At 41.8% G+C, this 26,931-nt stretch overlaps 1 protein-coding gene across 4 annotated transcripts in view; it reads left to right on the forward strand.

Annotated features, from left to right (window-relative positions):
• The window catches only part of PARP6 (poly(ADP-ribose) polymerase family member 6), a 332,536-nt gene that overhangs the window by 225,943 nt on the left and 79,662 nt on the right, over positions 1–26,931 (forward strand). For 2 of the 4 annotated variants that reach the window (XM_086959240.1, XM_086959238.1), the window contains exon 17: positions 10,680–10,792. In XM_086959240.1, the coding sequence (XP_086815366.1) occupies positions 10,680–10,792 (113 nt within the window). The remainder of the gene's footprint in view (positions 1–10,679; positions 10,793–26,931) is intronic. The other 2 variants (XM_086959241.1, XM_086959239.1) reach the window with 1 other exon arrangement.

The raw sequence follows: 26,931 nt of genomic DNA on the forward strand, positions 1-26,931 counted from the left end.
CCCGAGAAACTGGTTCCCCCCACACCTCTGAACTATCCCTGGGGACTGGTTTCAATCACACCTTTGGCCTCCTAGCGAGCTGGCTCCAAACCTTGATGGGCGTCTGGGAATCCCTGGACGCACGGTCCAAAGCATCAAAGAACCAGCCACCCAGACAATCGGCCCCCTGGCCCTCGGACCACCGGCCCCCTGCCTATGAGGGTCCGGACATCAAGGGGCTGACCTTGAGGAGAACAGACTCTGACCCACCGAGCCCTGCTGACGCTGTTGCGGCTCTTCCTCGAAGCTACGGAACTGAACCACCGAGCCCTGCTGACGCGGTCACGGCTCCCTCTCGAAGAGAAAAGACTGGAACCACGAGCCCTGCTGACACTGTCGCGGCTCTTCCTCGAAGAGAAAGACTTGAACCATCGGAGCCCTGCTGACCTCGTCGCGGCCCACTCTTGAGAACAAAAGACTCTTGCTACCATCCTGAGCCCTGCTGACGCTGTCGCGGCTCCTCCTGAACTACGAGCACTGCGGTGCACTCCGGATCGAGCCCTGCTGACCTCGTCGCGGCTTGAGGAGCCCTCTGGTCCGGCTGGACCATCGACGCTACCATCACGACTACCTCGAACCGAAGCGAGTAGGACAGCAAGTACCATCGCCAGCCTCCGTACCCCCCAGTTCGAGGATTGAGAACTGTGCGCAGGGTACGCTACGTACTGGCCGGCCCTTGAGACTGTCCCGCTTCCCCGTTCCCTTGTGTTACGAGACTTTCACGATCCCTCGATCGCTGTATATTGCTACCTTTTTACCTTTGATAAAGTTCATACTTGATAAAGATCCACGGTGTGGTGTCCGTTCGTAAGTGTGGTGTGCCGACAGTGTGTACGATCAGTCCTCCCCGGTGGGGACCCCCCTCGATAAGACTCGGCAGGAATTGTGGGAGAGGAGGGTCTCGGGTGGTTAGGAGAGCAATCTTGACCCCTGAGGTCGCCCCCTTCCAACAGTTGCTATGGTTTGGATGGGGACTGGCGGTTTTGTTCTAGGACCTGTCCTTGGAGGGGAGGGGGGGCGGGGATGTTGGGGTTATGGTTGGGAAGTAGGGACCACTGGGATGTATGTGCATGGGCGGGGAGGAGGGTGGATCTTGTTCTGCTGCAATGGGGACGTTACCTGAATTGCGTTGTATCACTTGGAATGTAAGGGGTCTGCACACTATGACGAGGCGCCACAAGATCCATGCATATCTAGTCAGGAGGGGAGTACATATAGCACTGTTACAGGAAACTCACCTCACAAAAGCAGAAGGCCAGGCATGCAGAAGGCCAGGCATTGCAATGCAGATGGAGAGGCCAGGTTTTTAGCACATCATACTCAGCATTTGCACGAGGGGCGTTGGTTTAGGTGAGAGCGGGGGTCCCTTTCCAGGCCACAAAACAGATAATAGATCCTGAAGGTAGATTTGTAGCGCTGGAGGGGCAGCTACATGGTAGGGATATAGCGCTGTGCAGTATATATGCACCGAACTTGGACTAAGCGCGCTTTCTCGACCGCATGTCGGGAGCGTTAGCACATTATTTAGCAGGCCCAGTGGTGTTGGGAGGGGATTTCAACTCCATACTAGATATATCTCTGGACAGGTCACACCCTTTGTTAGTAGATTCCCCCGTTCGGAGATTGGCCAAATATAGACTGGATTGGTAAAATAGATGGAACCTGGTAGACATATGGCGCAATCACCACCCACAAGATAGGGATTATTCCTTCTTCTCAGCGTTACACAAACTAAACGTTAGACTAGATGCAGTTCTATGCTCTACATCGATAGCACCTACCATAGTTCCCTCTGAATATTTGACTAGGACACTATCAGACCACAACCCATTGCTAATTACCATGCAATGGATGACAGTAAAATCCGATATTCCCACTTGGAGATTGAGGCCCGAGACGCTAGATGACCCGATTTTCCGAAGGGAGGTTGGGGAAGGGATAGAGCACTACTTTAATGAAAATGAAGGAACGGCTTCCACTAGAGGAGTGGAATGGGATGCCTTTAAAGTGGTGGTAAGGGGGATCTGTATTAGCAAACACGTAGGGGTACGGAGGGTGTTATTACGGGATGTGTACAAAGCAGAGCGCAGGCTGAGGGCAGCTGAACAAGCTAGACCAGAACATCCAGAGGTGCAGGATGAGGTACTGGAGGCAATGGAGGCAGTGGCTGGGGAGATAGAAAGACTACGAAGCTTAGACTATAATACATATATTACGAAGGCTCATGCCGAGAGTGACAAGGCAGGAACCTTGCTGGCATGGTTGGCTGATCCTAGGTCAAGAGGTGTACCGATTATGGCGTTGAAGGCACAAGATGGTAGTGCAATATACACTCAGCACAAGATTATGGCTCGATTCCTGAAATACTATGAGGTGTTATATGAGAGTTCACTAGTGGCGGGGGAGTCTGAGATAGATGCTTACCTTGAGAGCATACCACTTCCGCAGCTGGAAGAAGAATAAGCAGAGCCCTTAGGGATATCACACTTGAGGAGATTAGAAGTGCGATTAATCATATGGCTCGCAACAAAACACCAGGAGTAGACGGACTACCCATAGAATTCTACTCAAGATATGTGGATATATTAGCTCCGCGGCTGTTGGAGGTTTATAAAGAAGCACAAGAACTGGTTTGCCTTCCTACGTCTATGGGGGAGGCACTCGTTATCCCCTTATTAAAGCCAGGGTGAGAGGGCACAGACATCACAGCCTACAGCTGCTATTGATGTTGACTACGGATTATAAGATTTTGAGTCGAATATTAGCAGTCCCGTCTCCTGCAGCATATGACCGGTTTAATAAATGGGGATCAGGCTGGGTTTATTCCCACTAGGAGCACAGCAACAAACGTGCAGAGGTTGATGAGGTTATTAGGGGAAGTTCACCAGGGCTCGCCTGCACCCACAATTCTATCAGTGGACATAGAGAAGGCCTTTGATAGTCTGGAATGGCCGTACTTATACAAGACATTGGGGCGATTTAGGCTAGGTGAGGCTTTTGTGAGCTGGACTAAGGTGTTATATACGTCTGCAGTGGCTAGAGTGCGACTGGGTGCATTGATTTCACGCCGATACCGAATGGCCCAAGGGACGAGACAGGGCTTCTCCCTTTCTCCACTGTTGTTGGCACTAGCAATAGAGACTTTGACAGCGAAAGCTAGATTGGGTTGGAGTTATGAGGGTCTGATGTTTAGAGGAAACCTACAATATATTTCACTTTACGCGGACAACTTATTGATGTTCCTGGCAGATACGGGAGAAGCACTAGAGGGAGTTGCAGAATTGCTATAAAAATTTGGTGACATATCAGGGCTGCGAGTAAATTGGAATAAGACGTGCCTGTTTCCAGTGAAGCCTGACGGATTAGCGCCCGTACTGTCTTGCGATGGACGCTGGGAACCGACCTGTTTGACGTATCTGGGGGTTCGTATCTACCATGAAGTCAATGATATGCTGGAAGGAAACATTGGGAGATGCGTGCGAGCTCTGAAGGGTAGCATGACATTTGAGTTGACGCTTCCACTGTCAGTGATTGGATGGATAGCTTTATTGAAAATGGTGGCGTTGCCTAGATTGTTATATTTTTTTAGAACATTGCCCATTTGGATCCCGGGTTCGGTGTTCAAATTGCTGAAGTCAATTGTTGTGGGGTTCCTATGGGGAGCTGGCAGGCAGAGGGTGGCACTCACGACACTGGTGAGGCCGAAGGTTGAAGGTGGGCTGGCGGTACCTGATTTCGAGCTATATTACTTAGCAGCCCAGCTCCAGGTATTGACACAAGCGGTCACAGTGGAGTTTAGAGGCCCTGATAACCTGAGAGGTAGGGGAATCCTAAGGCACATACTATCATTTATAGTCCTGCAGCAGAAGCTTCACCTTAGAGATCTCTCATTAGAAGAGAAAACGTTCAGAGCATGCTGGAACCGTAGCCAGCGTAGAGCCAGGGTATTACATCCCTATGCACCTGAAATCCCACTGGGGATGTTAACAGCGCTACCCCATGGGGAAACTAGACGCCTTTGATGGAGTGGGAACATGCAGTGATACAGGTACTAGGAGATTTATACGAGGGGGGTGAGTTGCTGTCATACCAGGGGCTGCAGCAAAGATATGATCTACCAGGGGGTGGATTTTTGATACACGCCGCTCTGACATCAGCGATTAGGAGACATTGGAGGGAGGGGGCAGTGGAACCCAAAGTGACAATGGCATGTCAGTATGTGGTGATGGCGGCAGGGACCTTCAAGGCAGTTACATGCCTTTATTCAAGAATGCTCAAAGAAGGGCTAGCGCCTCTGGACACCTTACGACAAAAATGGGAGACAGGCATTGGGATGCTCACCAGAGGCTACATGGGGACATATCTTACGTAGGGCTTGGAAGGGTACTAGGAACTCCTGGTTCCAACTGGTGCATTTTTTTATACTGCACAGGGTGTACTTAACACCGGATAAGATCAGAAAATACTTTCAGGCAGAGGACGCAGCATGGCCCAGATGTGTGAGCAGAGGGGTGGAGCTGGAACACCTGTTATGGGAGTGCCCATGGCTAGGGGACTACTGGAAAGAGGTGGGCGATCTGCTGAATGCAGTCACTGAGCGACACTTAGATTTTGATATAGCTACATGCATACTACACTGGTTCCCCCACACGTCCAAAACGAAAGTGACAAGTAAATTTGTAGATATGGAGTTATTATTAGCAAAGAGAGAAATAACGAGGCACTGGTAGTTGAAGGATGGTCCCAATGGTAAGAAATGGAGGACCGAACTAAGTAAGTGGGCTAGTAGTGAGAGTGTTACCAGATTCCAATAGGCGAGACGCTCAAATAATGAGAAAGCATTCGAGTCGGCGGCAGCATGGGAGACGCTGGTACAATCATTGGCTGATCAGCAAACAGGGGACGGTCAGATGGAATGCATTGTTTATAAGAGGCCCCTTATGAGGACAACAAGGGAACAATTGTACAGCAGTAAGATTAAGTAAGATTCCTCTTTTGAGCTCAATGTGCTTCACACCAGTGGTGAGGGAGTGGGGTGGGCGTTAGTTGGGATTGGAAATAGATTAGTCAGTAGGTTGAAGTATGTATCAAGGTATGTGTAAGGGTCATGAATAGATCATTATGCCATTGCTGGAAGAGAGAACTGATGCAATAATTGATTATTGCTGCACTGTTGTACCGAAGGAGTTCCAGAACATTATTCGGAGAATTATGGCTGTGACCTGTACTGTATTTTACACTTTTGACAACATGCAACTAATAAAATTCGTTTAAAAAAAGTTACAATTTATATATTTTTAAATAGTTTTACATTATATGTGTATACATATATACACACACTTTGATATATATGTGGGTTTGTTTGTTTAAATTAGTAAATATTTATATGAATTTTTAAATAGTAATTAAACATTTAATTTACATTATATTAATGGGAAGTCCTTTCAGCTGTTTATTAGCAGTGGCATTCATATTGGTCTGTACACTTCTAAAGACTCCATAGCAAGATGGATACTCTTTTTTTATATTGGTCTTTGCTATCTGCTGAGTAATAAAACATCACAGGAGAAGCCAAAAACATGTTCCACCTGTGGAAAGGTGGCTGCTGATGCATGTTTAAGGAATGTCCTCAGTGCCCCTCATTACTGGTGGCCCATCAAAGGTCAAATCAACTGAAATTTACTGGGGAAACGATGGGCAGTAGATACTGGAACATGCAGATGTTGGTGCAGGATGTTGATATGCCCCATTTTTGCAGGCAAAACTCATGATAGGTATTCATTAGCTTTCCCAATTCTGAACACCCCAATATCAGATTGTATTGGGTGCGATAATTATTGCATCCAATAATGGGATATTCATAATGCGGACCAATGAGAATTGTAAGGCAGCTAATTAAAAGCCAATATATACCGTAACACGTTATTACTGCCTAGATCCGATGTGAAAACAGATACATTAGTACTGCAGATTTCCCTGAAAAACCTTTTTGTTTAACTTTTTTAGCATGGTCCAATATTAATAAATTATTTTGCCATTCACCTTTGGAGACTGGTTTGCTTTGGATGCTGAGTTTGATATTCCACTGTTGCATATATCAACAATGGAGATCCTACAATACAACAGGAAGAGTTACTTATTCTACTTATACTAATTTCCCTTGACATCATGGTTAGGAGTTATACTGCAGTGTTCCTTTAATTCAATTTAATTTAGTCTAAGGATGTCTGGTATTTTATATGCATTTCATGAAATTCAATAGTTACTCTTTTTAGAAACAATTTTTAATAAATTATCTTGTGGTTTGCACAGTCAGGACTATTCTAGCATTTATTACTTCAATTAAGAGACTTCACAAGCAGACATGGAAATACAAATAAGTAATTACATCACATTTTCTGACTGCAACATAAGTTTGATATTGAGACCATGCATCATCATGTGAGTCTAGCACTCGAAGTCCAGACGGAGTCATAAAACTTATGTCACCATGTAAGTCTAAAGTGAAACATTGCAAGTAAAAGGTAGAGAACATACATCACAATGTTAGCTTATCACAAAATCAGTTATATGTAGAAAAGTCAACTTATTTTCCTTTTCAGCATAAGAGCACTCACCATGTATGTCAACAGCAAGGTATTGTCAGACACAGGTAGGGAGCACAACTTACAGTGTCCAGCTAGAGCAGAAGAGCAGTCATAAGTAGCAAACATAGATCACTATGGGTTTTCTTACGAGTCTGACCCTAAAGCGTCCCCTTGTGCCTCATGCCATGTGGATGCACACCGCTGTGTTCCATGTCTACACGGCATGGACAGCATGGAGTGCATTGCAGTGCCTATTTCATAAGCACCACCCTGGGACTTCCAAAGGACCATCTACCAGACAGGAGAAAACTCCTGATCTGGCAGGTCATTTGTACATGAGTTTAGTGGTACGGGAGCAGGGCGGTCCCGCTTCCGCACTGCCAAACTCATAATAAGTACATATCTCAGTCAGCCATAAGAAGCCCTGTCGCTGGTAGAAAAAACAACTTACTTAACATGTATAGCAGAATAAGAGCAGTCACAGGAGAGAATACTTATCACCATCCCCCTTAGAATTACTATGAGAGTGACACGCTCATGTAGGGGTTCTCAGCAGGGGCGGCTCCTCCGCTAAGGCGGAGGAGTGTTGCCCCACTGCTCTGAGAGCAGGAAAAATAAAATGATAATAACACCGTTATTATCATTTTATTTTTTGTAGCTACTGGGCTGGGTCAGGGCGGGGTGATGCTGGTGTCAAAGCTAAGGGAGGATGATTGGTTTGTGCACAATAGGTTCACATGACGGTTTGGCTGGCCAACTTGGGCCGGCCAAACAGTCATGTGCACTTTTCATGTACCCACCAGGCTGTAATACACAGCCTGGGTAGAGAACATGCACAGACTTCCAGTCCCCGACTGAGCCCCGAATCACTGCGCTCAGACCGATCATAGCGCTTCATTGCAGTGTTGTGATTGGCTTAGGGGAGCATGTGTGCTTCCTGGACTTGTCAGGAAGCAAAACAACGACGGAAGAGAGATAACGGCCTTGTGGAGGTGAGTGTCCTTGTGTAATGAAACTGGTGCTATGGAAAGCGCTCTGATACCCGATATCTTCGGCTCTAGTTTGCACTATATAAAACTCTACAGTAAAGTAAGTAAAAAGTAATTGTTTTTACCAAAACTTTATTTTGTTTTCCCCCAATACCCTACCCAGGGATATTTTGGATATACTTGGGGACTTGTTCCCTGTACATATCTTTAAGATCTTTGGGGTTCCAGTGACACTTTGTCTTTGATCGGTAACCACTGTTGTTTGTTCAGGGCTGCCTCCTTATGGTCTGTTGTCTTTGTGTTGTGCCTAACCTAGGCTTTATCATTTTTTCCTGGTTTCTTTCAGGTCCTTTAGTGCTCAGATGACCCTAATGTGGTCATGCTCTAGACAGCATGAAACTGTCATAAAGTACAAAAATATACTACTTTTGTGAGTGAGGCAAAGGGGAAGTGTCTTTCAAATCTGTCAAAGTGGGTTGCATGATCCTTTACCACCACATTGATTTGCAGTAGTAAGGAGTGTGACGAATCTTTGAGCAATCCTAAATTTCTGGTGGTGTTGGCTACAAATGGCCCTCTGCTCAGGCTGGGAGGCCTACTGAACGATGTGAAAGGGCTTTGGCGATGGTTGGTGGACCATTAGGAAACCCTAGTTTGATAGGATCCTGTTTTAGATCAGAGAGAGGCGCTCCTTTGTGTTTTGAGTGGCTTTTTGAACTTTGCCGATTCTAGTGTATATATATATATATATATACGCATATATATACGCATGTCTTCCAAGCAGAATGTAATAATGTCTGACAAAGGTCACAAGGTAAAGAGTACGGGGTAGCCTTATTTTTGTGTTCTAGTCAGTCAATGTCACCGTGTATCCTGCTGTAGTGATGGTCACCGATAGGCCCAAGTGATGTAGTAAACCGCTCCTGAGTTTCTGTAGTTCTTTTCTCAAAGGCATGCAGCAGATTCGGTGCTTTATCTCAACCAGAATGCTGACTGAGCTCCTTCCATACTTGATTCTTTTCTTAACATTATTTCTTCGTTTGGAGGCGTCTTTCTTTCAAATGTTGTTAGAAACGAGAGAATGGTGATGGGGCAGTGTCGTTCTAGATTGTGAGGTCACACCTGGAATATAAGGGTCGGCATTATCTCCTCCACTCCAGCCAAGTACCTAGCCTGGAGGTACCGATAGACAGAGCGGGGCCTCTAACAGAACTTGAGCTGGTGCCGAGTGAGGTGAGGCATACCCCTTGGTTAGCAATGATGCAGTTCAGTCATCATGCTAACATCAAGGGTCAGAACAATAATACTACAGCAGTAACACTGTATGTATGATTTTTCTTGTTCAATATAGTGATTGCAGTGCCAAAAATATGTGTAGGTCCTGAAGAAAGCCAGGAAGACTATTTCCATGTGGCTGAAACTCCTAACTGCTCCATCTTTGTTTTTTCACCTTTCACATTTTAATAGGAAAACATATGAGATACTGCAAAGAAGGATAGTACACCGTCTCTATGGTTTATCCTTTTTAAAACACTTTTTCATAGTTTATTTGCACTGCATATTAGAGATTATCTCAAATCACCCATTTTCTATAACACAATCCCATTTGCTTTTTTCCTTTTGTAAGAATCACACAGAAGGATACAACTCTCTTCTTGGTCTCTCTGATAACTAAGAGAGGTAGTAGAGGGTTGTCTGCGACCCCAGATGATGACACTGGGCACATGATTGTGTATTTATGGGGAAACCAACTATCTGGAAGTGATTCTGAGTACTTTCTCTGTGTTCTTCCTTTGCTTTCTATTTTTGACTGCACACACAGCATCATAATGAGTTGTGATAGCCTCAAGATATATATCTAGAGGTATATGCTCAGCATTTGCTCCAATCTTGTGGGTTCTAGTTGTTTTTCGTGGGCATTATCTCTGCCTGGACAAGTATATAGGGATAGATTAAACAAGGTCAGGGCAAGGCATTTATACTTATAGTGACCAGGATTAGACCCTTTATTAGTTCCTTGATTAAGGATGCTACACATGGACTGTGGCAATGCTGAGACTTTGAGTCTCCTCTCTACTGTGGCTATCACAGGAGCACCGTGGAATTATCTCAAGAGAGCTTGCAGACAGGCAATATGATCACCATGTAACCTAACAAAATTGAGGTGGATCAAGCAGAGCCCACAATATTACTCTATGAATACTACATGCATAGATCACATAATTCATGTAGCTCCTAAACATTTCGGGGAAAGTCAAATTGCGTGACAATAGATTCCCATGTAATGCCAGCTCGTAGGAAGGGAAGTCAAGTTATGAGAGCAGGGCACTTTAAGTGACTCATACACATAGGAAGGGAAGTCAAATTCCGAGACTACAGGACTCCATATGACTCCCATCAATTGTAAAGGAATTTAAAAAATGAGACCGTAGGACTCCATGTGATTCCAACACATAAGAACGAAAGTCACATTACCACAGCACAGGCCAAAGCATTGTCATGTGATTTCATAAGAAGGCACTATCCATCCACAATGTGTTTCCAGCTTCACCGGCAGAAACCTCAGAATCATCATATACATCTAGTAATGCAAGGAGAGCAGATACAGTGATCGCAGGAACACTATGGAATTGTGTATGTGTTACTTGGATGAACTGCTTGAACCAATACAGGATTAATGCTGCATGTCTCGCCCTTGTCTCCTCTACCTTCCCTTTGTCTTCCATCATCTCCCCCCTTCTCTTTCCTCCCTCCTTTTATTTCCCACTGAATATTTTCTTTCACACTACCACACCTCTCTGCATCTCTCTTCTTCTCTTCTCCTATCTCTCTTTTCATGCCCCTCTCTGGTCTTCACTTTGCCTCCTTTTTACATTTTCTCTCTGTTTTTCTCCCTTATCCTAATTTTTCTTCCTCCTCCTCCAATTTTCTTGTTACCTGTTTCCTCTATCCTTGTTTTTGTCTTTTCTTCTACCCACATTCATTCCAATCCCTCAATATCACATCCCATTTTATGGCCCCCTGTCACTTCCTTTCCCCTTTGCCCCTGTGCTTCCATTGGTAGCAGCTGAAGTTTATGCACACCTCACACCAGTTTCTCCTGCTGAGCAGTCCTCCTGCCAAGGAAGCCAGGTTCAGAACAGCCAAGAAGCTCTACGGCAGCACCTTTGCCTTTCAGTAAGTATTGTTATTATTTACTCCCTAAAGCTGCACTAACAGATCAGTTGAAGAAAGGCTGAAACATGCCTCGGTTTGCTTGTGTTCCTGTACATAGAGGACGCTTTGTGGCAGGTACAAGACCGAGTTGCTTATATCTGGTCTCTGTCTGTAGTGGCACTGTGCACAAATAATAATCAGGGTTTCCATTTTTCAGTTAAAACTGAATATAACTGAAACAGCATCACCAAAGGAAATATTTGCTTTTCATCAGAAACTGGAAAGCACCAGATTTTGCTGCATTTTTATTGTTATGACACCCTCTTGTGTCAAACAGTATAAGTGCATTTGCTTCTTCCAAGCTCTTTTCTGTGATGAATGATCCCACTAGGACCCACTTAATATGCCCAAGTGACCACCGGCAATGTCCCTCGACTCTCAGGACCTTCTTCACTTGGGAGCCTAGCACAACTCATGTGGCTTTTGATCTGTTTTCACTGCATGTTACTGCAAATTGGCCTGCAGTTTCAACATTGAACTCTGAGCATTGTCTCTGTCCAGCACAAGCAGCAACACCTCAATGTCTTCTCCTTTTCTGAGAGCATTATGGAGTTTTGCTTTCTCAAAACTATGGAATCAGGATTGTGTCAGTAAAGATCATTGTACATGCAAATGCTTTCAGAATCGATGTCCTCCCCCAAAAACTTTGCACTCATTACTCCTGTTCCTAGGTTTATTACATGAAGGTCTGAACACTATGCTTATACAAGACACATCCCCTACTAGAGAAGGATATGGTGAACATCTTCAGTGACCATGCACAGAAGGCGTACTTGCTCTGATATTGCTGAAATAGTGCTGCTTTTACCACATATATTAACTCAGAAAACCTACGAAGAAGTGAATGAGTGGAGAGAGTATAGGTTAGAAATATAAAGATGCAATCACTACTCTAATGGCTCGAGGTAGGTAATTGTGAAATACCGATTTCTTAATACCGAATTTTACCGTTTCGGTATTAAGAAATTGGTATTTCCTATGTAGGTAAAGATTCGGTAAAAAATACTGAATCCTTAATATTCCTTATTACTGAATCGGTAATTGATATTCGGTAATAAGGAATACCTACCCATTCATTCCTATGTGCTTGGAGGCCCATAGGAATGAATGTGAAGACATTCAGTATTACTGATTCGGTATTACCGAATCGGTAATACCGGGAGGTATTTCAAGGGTGCCCCCCTGTTGCACCCCTGAAATGTGCATGTGTGCCACATGGCACTTCTAAAAAAGCGAGAAAGTGTTTTTTTAAAGGAATTCGGTAATTACCACCAACTTGAAATTGTTGGTAATTAACGATAGAAAGCACTCTTTTATGTGCTTTCTACATTTGCATTTAAGGAATAGGTAGTACCGATTCCTTACATGCAAGAGCAATAAGGAATCGGTATTAAGGAATCGGTATATACCGATTCCTTATTACAGATTCCTTTCCTACATTGGGGATAGCTAAATACCGGTCGGTAACGCTAAAATCTACTGATTTTCAGTATTACCGACCGGTATTTCGCTACCTTCATCTGGACCTAAGTTTCCTTGCATTTGCTGCAGACAGAACACTTTCAGGATAAACAAGTGGTGGGCACGATCTGAGTCGGAACATGAATGTAAGATGCATTCATGATACAGTCTCAGGATAATCAAGTTCCACATTAATTCTTGCTTTCTCCATGTCAAAATCAGATTGTCACTCATTCATGAGCTCAAACATAACAACATTACTTGCACAAACCTGTGAATGAATTTATTAGAAACATATTGAGCTGTAAAAATGGAAATGCAATAGCACTGTGCACATTTCACTGAAGACAGGTAAAGTGCCTTCTGCAATTCTCATTCATGCCCAGCAAGAACACCGTCCAACATTGCTTTCAAATAAATAAGGGTCTATGTGATACATATACATTAGTGCTAAGGTGTCCTTCTGCTGGCTTTCAAATAAGTACAAAATCCCATAAATAAACTTCTTTCACAGTCTGAACTGCACATACAAATGACTCAAGTCATCCTTCAGGTTATGAAATTTCTTTACTATCTCGGCTGCTGCTTCATTCAGCAGAACAGTTTACTGGCACCAAACTCTCTAAAGCTAGCAGCATGTATTTTAATTCTATAGCAGTATTCTTCCCTGAAACCTGGCAGAGGAGGTTTAATAATGATACTGGCTTGCAGTACCAGAGCACCAATACTCCCTATATCTATCTCTCTATCTCTCTATCTCTCTATCTCTCTATCTCTCTCTCTATCTCTCTATCTCTCTATCTCTCTATCTCTCTCTCTCTCACTCTATCTCTCTATCTTTCTATCTCTATCTCTCTATCTCTTATCTCTCTCACTCTATCTCTCTATCTCTATCTCTATCTCTATCTCTATCTCTATCTCTATCTCTTTCTCTATCTCTATCTCTATCTCTATCTCTATCTCTATCTCTATCTCTTTCTCTATCTCTATCTCTATCTCTATCTCTATCTCTATCTCTTTCTCTCTCTATCTCTATCTCTATCTCTCTATCTCTATCTCTAGCTCTATCTCTATCTCTATCTCTATAGATAGATAGATAGATAGATAGATAGATAGATAGATAGATAGATAGATAGATAGATAGATAGATAGATTTTCCATAAAGAATCACAAAATATATTCCAGAGCCCGCTGATCATAAGGTATTTTATTCGGCAGAAAGACGTGTTTGACAACAGCCGTGGTCTTGATCACATGACCCTCGCAGGGGCCATGGAGTTCTTAAAGGTACAGCAATCAGCATCACTTACGTCGTAACAGTTAATCAACATTAGTAAAGTGTGTTATTATACCTAAGCACAAACAACAAATCATTGCGTGAACCACATATACAAGATGACATTTGATGAGATTGTAAACATCCTTCAGCCTAGTTGACATATTTAAGTAATCTCAAGGGATAGTGCACAGAATCAGTGTCATGTTGCATTGCTGCTTCCAATAAAGTTACAACCTTTTGAATAAAATTTTTATATAGAGGTTGATCAAGAGACACAACGACAGAGCAACTAAACATATCAATACTACTACTCTCGATATGAAAGTCTGTCTAATGTTTAGCAAGTGTGCACCGACTATGTTAGGCTAAGGTGGCAGCAGGACTGGGAAGGGGATCAGCTGGCTGGAGCCTTTTTACCTTTGAATGAGAGCTGAGGCTTGGAGCTCTCCAACGCTGCTCGAGTGCATCTCGCAAGACGACTGCAGACATGTAGCATGAAGTGTGTATATATATATATATATATATATATATATATATATATATATATGTATACTTAAATCGCCTCGCACTGCCAGAGCGCAAGAATAGTCACACTCAGGATTTACAATTCATGGAATTCAGTATTTATTGACTTGATGCGTTTCGACAGCACGGTCTTATGACTTTTTGACAAAGACCGTGCTGTTGAAATGCGTTGTCAATAAATACTGAATTCCATGAATTGTAAATCCTGAGTGCGACTACTCTTAAATATAACAGCGGGTCCCACACCCGCCTGTCTGCACCATCCCCATCTGGTGGATGAGATCAGAAGCAAGGCTGGACTCCGTTTGGTATATATGTCTATTTCCATTTGGACATGTGATGCACTTGCACTTTAAAATGGGCTGAGCATATTGCATTGTCATGTGACCAAGGCCGCAGGGACGGTCGAAACGCGTCATGACTAACTGTTTATTGGGTAAATAAACTGAATGCTGCAACGAAGTTGGTCCATGCCTTGTATTTCACCCGAGTGGTGGAGCGCTGCGAGGTATTGCAGATATATATATATATATATATATATATATATATATATATATATATATATATATATATATATATATATATACCAACAAAGTTGTTGAGAGGCTCCATTTCAGCGCCTTCTCTCTGTGTCTCCACCAAACCGGCACCTGTCCCATTTGCAGCAGCGTTGTTACGGGAGCGGCCACGCCCACTGGGGCTAGATTTTGATTTCATTGGTGGTGTCATTAAATGCCGTGTCCTTGTGGTTCTCAGTTTGTTGCCTCTGAGGAAGTGGTTTTATCCATGAAACGCGTCAGGCACTTCTGATTATTTGTTGCTGCGAGACTCCACTCACGCTGTTCCCTCCATTAAATGATTGTGGCGGATACCTACCTGTCGTGTGGTCCTTTTCAACAGCAGGCAACTTTGTTGGTATTGTTTTGCGGCCCCGCCTGAGCCGCGGAAAGAGCCCCGGTACCTCACAGCACTCCAGCAACGACGTTAAACAACGCCGCTGCAAATGGGACAGGTGCCATTTTGGTGGCGACACAGAGTGAAGGCGGTGAAATGAAGCCTCTCAACACCACCAACTGTGGAATTATTTGAACAATTTTGCACAAGGGCACGCTAACTTACGGCAGCAATACCTAGACACTACTAAGACCATCAGGCCGCAGGAGCGGCCACGCCCACTGGGGCTAGATTTTGATTTCATTGGTGGTGTCTTTAAATGCAATGTCCTTGTTGTTCTCAGTTCGTTGGCTCTGAGGAAGTGGTTTTATCCATGAAACGCGTCAGGCAATTCTGATTATTTGTTGCTGCGAGACTCCACTCACACTGTTCCCTCCATTAAATGATTGTGGCGGACACCTACCTGTCGCGTGGTCCTTTTCAACAGCAGGCAACTTTGTTGGTATATATATATATATATATATATATATATATATATATATATATATATATTATTCATTTATTTATATATATTTCCGCGTTTTAGGGTCCTTCCGAGGGCAATCCCATAGTCGGGTGGCGCATTGCTGGCAGGCACCCTCGAGACAGTAATTATTATGCAAATCCAAGAAAGAAAGTAGAATGCGCACTCAGGAGAGAAAGTTCACCAGATAATTTATTCCTTCACTACGCGTTTCGATACACGATAGTGTGAGCAAGACACTATCGTGCGTCGAAACGCGTAGCGAAGGAATAAATTATCTTTCTCTCCTGAGTGCGCATTCTACTTTCTTTCTTGGATTTGCATATATATATATATATATATATATATATATATATATATATATATATATATATATATATATATATATATATATTTATATATATATATATATATCAAGCTCACACCTTCGTCCTCTCTCTCGAACAAAGTAGAAGCACTCCAAGGTAGGTAATCAAAACGCTTTAATCCGGCAGCAAAACAGACGCGTTTCGGACGTCTAGTCCTTCGTCAGTGTTTGGCACAGAGTCAATACTTCCTGGCTTTTAATCAACACGTCACTGCGATTTTACATAGAAAGCAATGACGGCGCCCAAAGTATTACATTTTCTACGTGAAACAGCGCAGCCATTTTAAAATGGGCAAATCACATGTCATTTACAATTTCAGGCGCTTGAAATTACCCGCGCCTGATGAATAAATTCATTAAATTCAATAAAGCTGTGTATCGGCCCATAAGCCGCTTAGGCCGGTGGTAAAACGACGATAAAGCCGTGGATCGGCATTGCACCAGCCAATGTTTTACATATCATACCGAACATAAACTTTTTCAATACTTATATAATCATTCATTATCCTCAAAAGGAATTATCCACTTTGTTTTTTCTTTCTTATAACCATTGTCATATATAATCATATCGAGGGCAGGATTAAAAAACTTTTCAGAATCTCTATGAGCAACCAGTTAGCAAAATTGTTACATTTTTTGTTACATTTTTCAAAAAAAACTGATCCACCATAAAGCGAAAAAATAGTCCCATATTTCATTTACCCAAATGTACTGTCATTTCTTCACCACTGTTCATGCCCTGCGGGGTCTTGGTGTCCAGATCTATGATATAGCGTGACTCCAATCTTCTCAACTTGAGAAGCCTATCACCTCCTCTTGGTTGTGGAGGTACATGATCTATACCCCAATACTGTAATAGATCCCTATTACTGTCATGTGTTTGGGCAAAATGCCGAGCCACTGGGTAAGTTACATCCCGATTCGTTATAGCCCGTTGATGTTCTAAGATCCGCAGTTTAACACTTTTAATCGTGCTGCCGATATATTTTAGTCCACAAGGACAGGATAGGCAATAAACTACGAAGGGAGTTGAACAGGTTATAAACTTATTGATCTCCCTGTTTCTAGATAGTCCCGGTACTTTGTAAGTTAGTACTCTACAACTATTCTCACAGGCTTTGCATTTCCCACAGGGGAAGAAACCTCTCATTTCTTTCAGTGTTCCACTACTCTTGGGTTTAGCTGGCATAAGATGGCTCTGGACTATTTTATCTTTCATGGATTTCAATTTACGGAATGTAATTAATGGACGAACAGGGACATCCCTACCAATTACTGGGTCAGTTTGTAATATGTGCCAGTGTTTTGTTAGTGTTTTCCTTAAAAAATTGGCATCATCAGAAAAAGTTGTTATCATGCGGAATTTATCAACAGTGGAGCTCAGTTGCCTCGTATTTACTTTGGGCAATAGTAGCTTATCTCTAGGAATCTTTGCTACTTTATTGTAGGTTTTCTCTAAGAGGTTGCTGTCATACCCTCTGATTTTAAACCTTTTAATGCATTCCTCTGCCTCCCTGATGAAATCACAGTCCCTTGAGCAGTTACGTCGAATCCGCAGCAATTCCCCATATGGTATGCTGCGGACTAGACTAGGGGGATGACTGCTAGTAGCGTGTAATACGCTATTTCCCGCGGTGGGCTTTCTGTACAAAGCTGTATTTAACTTGTTCCCACCATTGTTGAAGACCCTAAGGTCGAGATAATGTACCTCCCTGTTGCTAATCTCACTGGTGAATTTTAAGTCCAGGTTATTCTTATTCAATGCATTGATGAATTCCTCTGCCTCGCTGAAGGAGCCCCTCCACACGAGAAAGAGGTCATCAATGTAGCGTCTCCATACCACCACCTTTGTTGCCTATTTTGCATTTTCACCTGCTAGGGCCACCTGCTCCTCCCACCAGCCCACGAAAAGATTTGCGTAGCTTGGGGCGAAGCAGGTTCCCATCGCAGTCCCGGATATTTGTTTGTAATAAGTCTCCTGAAACATAAATATATTGTGAGTTAGGCAGAATTCTAGCATTTCCATTATCATGACCCCATGTACAGTATATTTCGCTGGTCTTTTGTTGAGGAAAAATTGAATATCCTCAACTCCCTTTTCATGTTGGATACAAGTATATAAACTTGAAATATCAAGGGTAATCAATAGATAATTAGGGTCCCATTCTATTGTCTCAATTTGGCATATGAAATCCTTGGTGTCTTTTACATATGATTTTAATTTGATTACATGAGGTGCCAGGAACGAGTCAATAAAAATGGAAAGGTTCTCAGTTAGTCCGCCTTTAGAGGAGACTATTGGTCTGCCGGGGGGTGAATTCAGATCTTTATGTATCTTGGGCAATTGATAGAACGTAGGTACTATGGGTTCAGAATTCCTTAAGAATAAATATTCGTCCATATCTAGCATTTGTCTATTGCGCCATTTGTTGAGAAGTTCATGATATATATCCACACTCTGCAAGTATTCCTCTTTTTATTAGTTTTTGTGTAATCATGAGAATTCTCCAATTGTCAAAGTGACTCTTGGCAGTATTGTTGTCTGCTTATTAGCACAATGTTTCCACCCTTATCCGAGGATTTCGACCTGAATTTCTTGTTTCAAAAAAAGTTCAAAGAAAAAAACCCCGGAGCAAGCCACGGATATTCTTGTCAGTGAGGATGTAAACACCATAGAATTATTGGAAGGCATACGATTGGGACAGACACAGGAGGAGTGTACTGATGCCACAGTACGGATGAGGAGGGCCGGAATTGAACAACAGGCTTCTGTCACAGATTTCAAAGCACCATCCCAATTCAACCCACAAATGCCTTACGATGCCATTGACACTTTCTCAGAAGCAGTAATCATGGATCTCAAGAAATTCAGGTCGAGAACCTTTCCATTTTTATTGACTCGTTCCTGGCACCTCATGAAATCAAATTAAAATCATATGTAAAAGACACCAAGGATTTCATATGCCAAATTGAGACAATAGAATGGGACCCTAATTATCTATTGATTACCCTTGATATTTCAAGTTTATATACTTGTATCCAACATGAAAAGGGAGTTGAGGCTATTCAATTTTTCCTCAACAAAAGACCAGCGAAATATACTGTACATGGGGTCATGATAATGGAAATGTTAGAATTCTGCCTAACTCACAATATATTTATGTTTCAGGAGACTTATTACAAACAAATATCCGGGACTGCGATGGGAACCTGCTTCGCCCCCAGCTACGCGAATCTTTTCGTGGGCTGGTGGGAGGAGCAGGTGGCCCTAGCAGGTGAAAATGCAAAATGGGCAACAAAGGTGGTGGTATAGAGACGCTACATTGATTACCTCTTTCTCGTGTGGAGGGGCTCCTTCAGCGAGGCAGAGGAATTCATCAATGCATTGAATAAGAATAACCTGGACTTAAAATTCACCAGTGAGATTAGCAACAAGTAGGTACATTATCTCGACCTTAGGGTCTTCAACAATGGTGGGAACAAGTTAAATACAGCTTTGTACAGAAAGCCCACCGCGGGAAATAGCGTATTACACGCTACTAGCAGTCATCCCCCTAGTCTAGTCCGCAGCATACCATATGGGGAATTGCTGCGGATTCGACGTAACTGCTCACGGGACTGTGATTTCATCAGGGAGGCAGAGGAATGCATTAAAAGGTTTAAAATCAGAGGGTATGACAGCAACCTCTTAGAGAAAACCTACAATAAAGTAGCAAAGATTCCTAGAGATAAGCTACTATTGCCCAAAGTAAATACAAGGCAACTGAGCTCCACTGTTGATAAATTATGCATGATAACAACTTTTTCTGATGATGCCAATTTTTTAAGGAAAACACTAAAAAAAAACTGGCACATATTACAAACTGACCCAGTAATTGGTAGGGATTTCCCTGTTCGTCCATTAATCACATTCCGTAAATTGAAATCCATGAAAGATAAAATAGTCCAGAGCCATCTTATGCCAGCTAAACCCAAGAGTAGTGGAACACTGAAAGAAATGAGAGGTTTCTTCCCCTGTGGGAAATGCAAAGCCTGTGAGAATAGTCGTAGAGTACTAACTTACAAAGTACCGGGACTATCTAGAAACAGGGAGATCAATAAGTTTATAACCTGTTCAACTCCCTTCGTAGTTTATTGCCTATCCTGTCCTTGTGGACTAAAATATATCGGCAGCACGATTAAAAGTGTTAAACTGCGGATCTTAGAACATCAACGGGCTATAACGAATCGGGATGTAACTTACCCAGTGGCTCTGCATTTTGCCCAAGCACATGACAGTAATAGGGATCTCTTACAGTATTGGGGTATAGATCATGTACCTCCACAACCAAGAGGAGGTGATAGACTTCTCAAGTTGAGAAGACTGGAGTCACGCTATATCATAGATCTGGACACCAAGACCCCGCAGGGCATGAACAGTGGTGAAGAAATGACAGTACATTTGGGTAAATGAAATATGGGACTATTGTTTTGCTTTATGGTGGATCAGTTATTTTTGAAAAATGTAACAAAAAATGTAACAATTTTGCTAACTGGTTGCTCATAGAGATTCTGAAAAGTTTTTTAATCCTGCCCTCGATATGATTATATATGACAATGGTTATAAGAAAGAAAAAACAAAGTGGATAATTCCTTTTTAGGATAATGAATGATTATATAAGTATTGAAAAAGTTTATGTTCGGTATGATATGTAAAACATTGGCTGGTGCAATGCCGATCCACGGCTTTATCGTTGTTTTACCACCGGCCTAAGCGGCTTATGGGCCGATACACGGCTTTATTGAATTTAATGAATTTATTAATCTGGCGCGGGTAATTTCAAGCGCCTGAAATTGTAAATGACATGGGATTTGCCCATTACAAAATGGCCTCGCCGTTTCACGTAGAAAATGCAATACTTTGGGCGCCGTCATTGCTTTCTATGTAAAATCGCAGTGACGTGTTGATTAAAAGCCAGGAAGTATTGACTCTGTGCCAAACACTGACGAAGGACTAGACGTCCGAAACGCGTCTGTTTTGCTGCCGGATTAAAGCGTTTTGATTACCTACCTTGGAGTGCTTCTACTTTGTTCGAGAGAGAGGACGAAGGTGTGAGCTCGATACATTATGCGCTGTACCAGCGCGTTGAAGCACCCGCCCACGAGTGCCCCGGGATTTGTGGTACAATTGGAGCAGGAGAATATATATATATATTTATATATATATATATATATATATATATATATATATATATATATATATATATATATATATATATATATATATATATATATATATATATATATATATATATATCATGTTCTAAGTAGAAAATCTATATTCAGCCAATCTTTGCCATTTGTCTAAAAAACAGACCAACATGAAAATGATTAAATGCCAACTATTAACCTTTTATCGACTACAATCAAATCTTTAATAGATGCAAACATATATTTATCCATGCACACACTTGATATGGGGTGGTACTGGACTGCTGACAAAATTGGGGTTGATGACCTAGTAATAACGCAAGTAAAGAGGTAAAATAATGAAAAGGGATTTGAAATGGCACATAGAATAGAGTTACTAACAAGACATAAGGGAGGAGTAATTGACAATATGAATGGAGAGGAAAGGAAGGAAATCAAAGCATATTTCTTTATAAGCACCGAAAAAACAACATTGACAATGATTTTGCGTGGAAAAAACTAATGATGTCATTTTAATTTTTGAAAATACTGAAAAACATTAAAAAAAACACAAATTCACAACAAATATGAACTGAAAGGAAGAAAGCCTAATATAAATTTGCTGGAATGTGGGCCAGAGTGGTAGCCGAAATGAATTCATGCATTCAATAGATCACTTTTTTGCTTTTGTTTCTTGCAATGTTCACTGACTCTAATCACAGGACTTATACTCTCTATCCCAATCTCCCTTAATGGTGTCCTTAGAGTATGTGATGAGGCATGAGAACGAGTTAGGCTAAGACAACATCTCATTCACACTGAAATGTGACCTTCCCTAGGGAAACTGCAAAAAGTCTCCTTAATTACTATGCCATTAAGAGGAATAAGGATCCTTCCTTTGACCTTTAAGCATCTACTGCCACTTATGTATTTTCCCAAAAATATGGCAAAGCTGTATCATCATATTTCCTTTCTCAAAGTCTCAAGGGCTTATTTAGAGTTTGACAGATTGGGGACATTTGCCAAAAAGAGGTGAATGTCTCATCTGCATTAATTACCACATATATCTACTTGTGCTGCTTGTAGTGTGCTGCACCAAACATGGGTACTGCAATCGGTGCCATTTTGGAGAAGACCTCAATGCAGACTGGTGTGTGCACTTGCGTGTGCCTGATTGTGAGCAGCAGGGCAGTGATATTCAAATTGCTTTTGTTACACTTAAGTAAAAAGCACTCAAAGATGGCACATTCACACACAAGGGACAGCTATTTTTTAAATGTTTTTCTTAGATTTTACTAAAAAAAACATTCAGAAATTGCCCCCAACCCTTTATGTGCACAATATGCACAGATAGGAAGCCATCTTTGAACGTATTGAAAAAAGTACAAGACAGTTCAAAGACGGCTGCCCATGTGTTTGCAAGAGTTCATGCGCATGGGCAACCATTTTCAAATGTTTTTGTTATACTTTACAAAATATTATTCAAAGAAAATAAGCATCCGACAAAGCCATTAGCTTGCTAGCTAATACCAGACCCATTGGCTTTGCTAATGCTTTTTAAACATAGCTATGCGCATCAACCACAAATGCCAGACTCTCTGAATAGATACTTTTGACCTCATGTGGAGGGTGGCAATAGGTAGGCCTGCCGAAAATACTACAAGCAGAAAGTTGGCAGTTTTGGCACTGTGTACCAATTTTCCAATATGCTGCTGGGTCTGCCATTGTTAAAGCTGTAACAGTATCACATTGGACTCTGTATAAATGACAAAATTAGAATAACAATAAATCAAGTAAAAGCCACCAAAAACAGCTAGAGTGATTTCACTGTATGCAGATCAGATGAGCCACCACATTCTCCTCCAAACATTTCAGACGTAAAACAATAACAGAAAGAGCAGAAAAGGGTATAGACCACTTTAAGGAAGACCAAGTACTAACCACATTAATGTAATTGGGAATGTAGGTGTTGTTAACCATGTTCGGGAATGTAGGTGTTGTTAACCATGTTCTTACTTAGAGATATAATTTCTGCTCCTGCACATCTGGGAGAAAAGTCTGCTGGAAAAGCCATTGATATTTGCCAGAAATTGTACTGGTGAATATGCCCATTGCCTGTACATGTGAAGTAAAATAGGCAATTTTTCTGAAGCCATCTGACAGGTTTATCTTTGCTGATCCATAGTGACACAGAATTCTATAAATGGAGTTTTTCCTCCACTTTTGGAGAAAATTGTACTTCTAACAGCCAAACTTCAAATGGGACCGTTAGTGTGAGTTATTTTTTGCATCTGATCATTATGCCCATTACATAAGATATTGACACACTGTTGTAGACGTTGCAAAATTGCCTCCAATTACTGTGAGGTGCTTTCAGAAAGTTTCCATATAGACTGCATATTCCTTTCTGTATTGCCAGAGATCTGGGGCTGAGCGATCTGGGTTCCATAGCAGGGCACCACAGGTCCAGAAAGATCCCTACAAGCCCCCGAGGCCTCTAACCTACCCTCTGTCATCTACAGCTTTATAATTGGAACACCCTTAAGTTGCAGATTTGCTTTAAAGTTATAATCTTAAAAACTCATAACCACAAAATTCCTATCACTGTCAGCCTGTTTTATAATGATTGACATGCAAGACTTTAGATCATACAATGCTTTTGATTCATCCTTGTTTAAATTAGACTGAAAAACCATTGAATGATTCACATCCAAATCTCCCCTTACCAGATTTAGAAAAATATCAATCACATTATCTGCTTGTATATGGGGAATAACCATAGATTTAGAGTTCAAACCTCTGCCTGCATCAAACTTTTAGTTTGATTAGAATTTCTCCCTTTTGCTCCAGTGGGTATAGAACCAGAAAACATCCCCCCTTTTGTCAAAACGTTTAGATGATGCAAAATTTATAACCAGAACAAACTGAGCTGCTCAGTTCTTGTTCACTGTAATGTACAACTATCCATTTGCTGGTGATTGGAAATTCTGCCCGGTGCGGTATTCTCAGATAGCTGACCACCCTACCAGTAACTTATATACGTCCATATAAATGTTTGAAATCCTGAGAAAATACTACCAATAGGAAGGCCTTTTTCAAATCAAAGCTTGTCCCCTTCTCCAAATTATCACATCCTTCCAACGATATATATCTTCTCAAAATCCTAAATCAGGTTAAACAGCCAGCATGTGTTTCGCGATTTTATTGCTTCTTCAGGGCTCAATATTCAAGATCTTATTCACCTTACAGTTGTGTATTGACAAGTTTTAATGCATTTGAACACAAATATATCCAAGATACATCACTATTGATTACTCGTTTGCTGTCTCAACTCACTCAGTTAGATCTTATACAACTTACAATAATTTGAACAATTCCCAATCAGTGTTTAATCCTAACCACACTGTCCTCAATTTGTTGTTCCAATTAATCTCTATAATTCTGATCAATTTCTCAATATTTCCACCCCTTCTTCTGTCGATTATATGTTCTAAACCTACAAATCTAATATCCGCAGTCAATTTGCCAAGATGTTCATTCAGAAAGTGAGCATTCATAGTATATTATCTATCAACATTTCTGATGCACTTTTGTTAGTGTTTACAAACGCATGTGCTCCTAATGCTCCATAGCTGTGTAGAGGTATTGAACATGTTATAAATGTATGGTCCTTCCATATTTCTTTAAGGCTTCTGGTTGTTGAACTGACATATTGTTTTTTACAGTTACAAATCATCATGTATGCACAATTTGTAGTGTTACAATTTGTAAACGATGTAATTATATATGTACACTCCTCAATAAAATCACTGAAATTGTTATCATTATTCCACACAAACTTGCAACAAATACAGTTGCCACATTAGTATAATAATTCTCATCTCCCTGTTTTTCCTATTCGATTGGTAGTGTGCAGTTTCTTGAAACTTTCCTCACTCCTTCCTGGAATGTTTCAAAGTTTTTGGTGGGCTGTCAAGCGGGCGCTGAGAAATAGGATGAGGTTCCAAAACACAATTTCCCCATTCATGTGTGCCATAGGAAAATAGAATCACAACAAATTTGGAAGAAAGCTACATGTTGGTCCAGAAAATGTGCTATTTGTGATCTGCTGCAAATTCGTGCAGTAGCTTTCGAAAAATTAATGTTAAAAATATTTTTATATTTCACACTGCGGAAGGTGTGAGCAGCCAACAGATCTTTGATTAAGATCTGATTGGCAGCCACCTCATCAACAAAGACGTGGGGCCAGGAGTCAGTCCCCTATCCTAGAAAAAAGTTTTAAAAAAACATATAGGGGACAGGGTAGACATATCCTGCCCACCCCCCCAGGCCAAAAACAGCATTGCATTTAAAGTCACAGCAGTGGGTCAGGCCGGATGGGTTGCACGTTTTTTTTTGTTTTGGGGATTGGTGCCTCTGGGGCTGATACTTTCAAAATGGGGAAGGAGTTGTGCAGACTCTCTCCTCAAGCCTAGAAGAGGGCCAGGACCTCATTCCTCAGGCCCAAGCCTAAATATTGAGGGGAGGAGTCGTGCAGCCCCACTCCCTAGGACGATGATGGGCCATGGAGATCCCATCCCTGGTCCCCGACACGTTACAGTGCTCCAGGGACCCATCGCCTAGGACACAGTAGTTTCATGTCTTGGAGAGTTTGGGCCTACCCACACACATATATAAATAATAATAATAATAGAACTATTTAACAATATTTAACAATATTAGGAAAAGTATTGGAGTTTGGAAATAATATATATAGTATTCTCACCCCAGTTTATGCAACAGTAGGGAATGAATGAATAAATGAAGAGTTTTGTAAAGCATGTGAATGCCAGGGCGTCTTAACGCTGAAATTGCCAGTGTGATCGTACAGTGAGGGCAGGCGCTGACTTAAAACCTGAGTAGGAATAGCCATGTTTTTAGGGATTTTCTGAATGTCTGTCCATTAATTTGGGTCCTCAAAGTAAAAGGCAATGTGTTCCATAATTTACAGGCGAGATAAAAGAAGCTTCAGCCCTCCCATTTGACAGTCTGTACCCAGGGAATGTAAAAACGGGAAGCCAAGGATGATCTAAGGTTTCGTCATTGAGTGTCCCGTCTGATGAATTTGTTGAAGTGAGCAGGGCTGACACCATAGAGTGTCTTGTGGCAACGCACAAAGAGTTGAATTGAACCCTCTCCTGAACAGGCAGCCAGTGCAGATCGTGAATATCTTTTGACACTGGACTGAACTTAGGAATTTTAAGCAGTAAGCATGCTGCTGCATTTTGAAGTGACTGTAGCTTCCGTAAAATCCTTTTTTCTGGTCCCAGGTAGAGGGCATTACCGTAGTCTATCCTTGATGATATCAAGGCTACGATTACTGTTGTCTGTAGATCCATTAGAATGAACAGGAAGTGAAGAACCGGGTTTTAAACCCAGCAGCGCCAGGGGCACGCCCAAAGTCTTCGGATTCACCTGTCTTGGTATACAGAGACACGGAATACTTCTGGGTGGCGTCAAAGACCACATTTATTAGCTGCAGCTAGTAACAGAGATCCTAGAAATACAGAATAGCGTATATTCTCAGGAGACTGCTCAATTTTGTAAGGCGAGGCGTCTCTTTTTATGCCCAATATTCACATTATAAATGCACACCCACTGTACAAAGTTCTGACCACTAAGATACATTTTCCAACGCAGCATCACATAGCAAAAACCTCAATTTACATTGTCCCAACCCACAAGTTAATTATTAGGAATGTCCCAAATTCAATCTCCACAAGCCTGACAAATACATAATTGAAAGCACAATGCATGTAATGAAGAAACATAGAAAGGAAACAATGACAGATAACGAGCAAGATAAGGCATGTGTAAAGAAACTAAAAGTTAACGATGTCCTG

This window comes from Lissotriton vulgaris, chromosome 2_2 (assembly GCF_964263255.1).
Source record: "Lissotriton vulgaris chromosome 2_2, aLisVul1.2, whole genome shotgun sequence".
NCBI classification, from domain to species: domain Eukaryota; kingdom Metazoa; phylum Chordata; class Amphibia; order Caudata; family Salamandridae; genus Lissotriton; species Lissotriton vulgaris.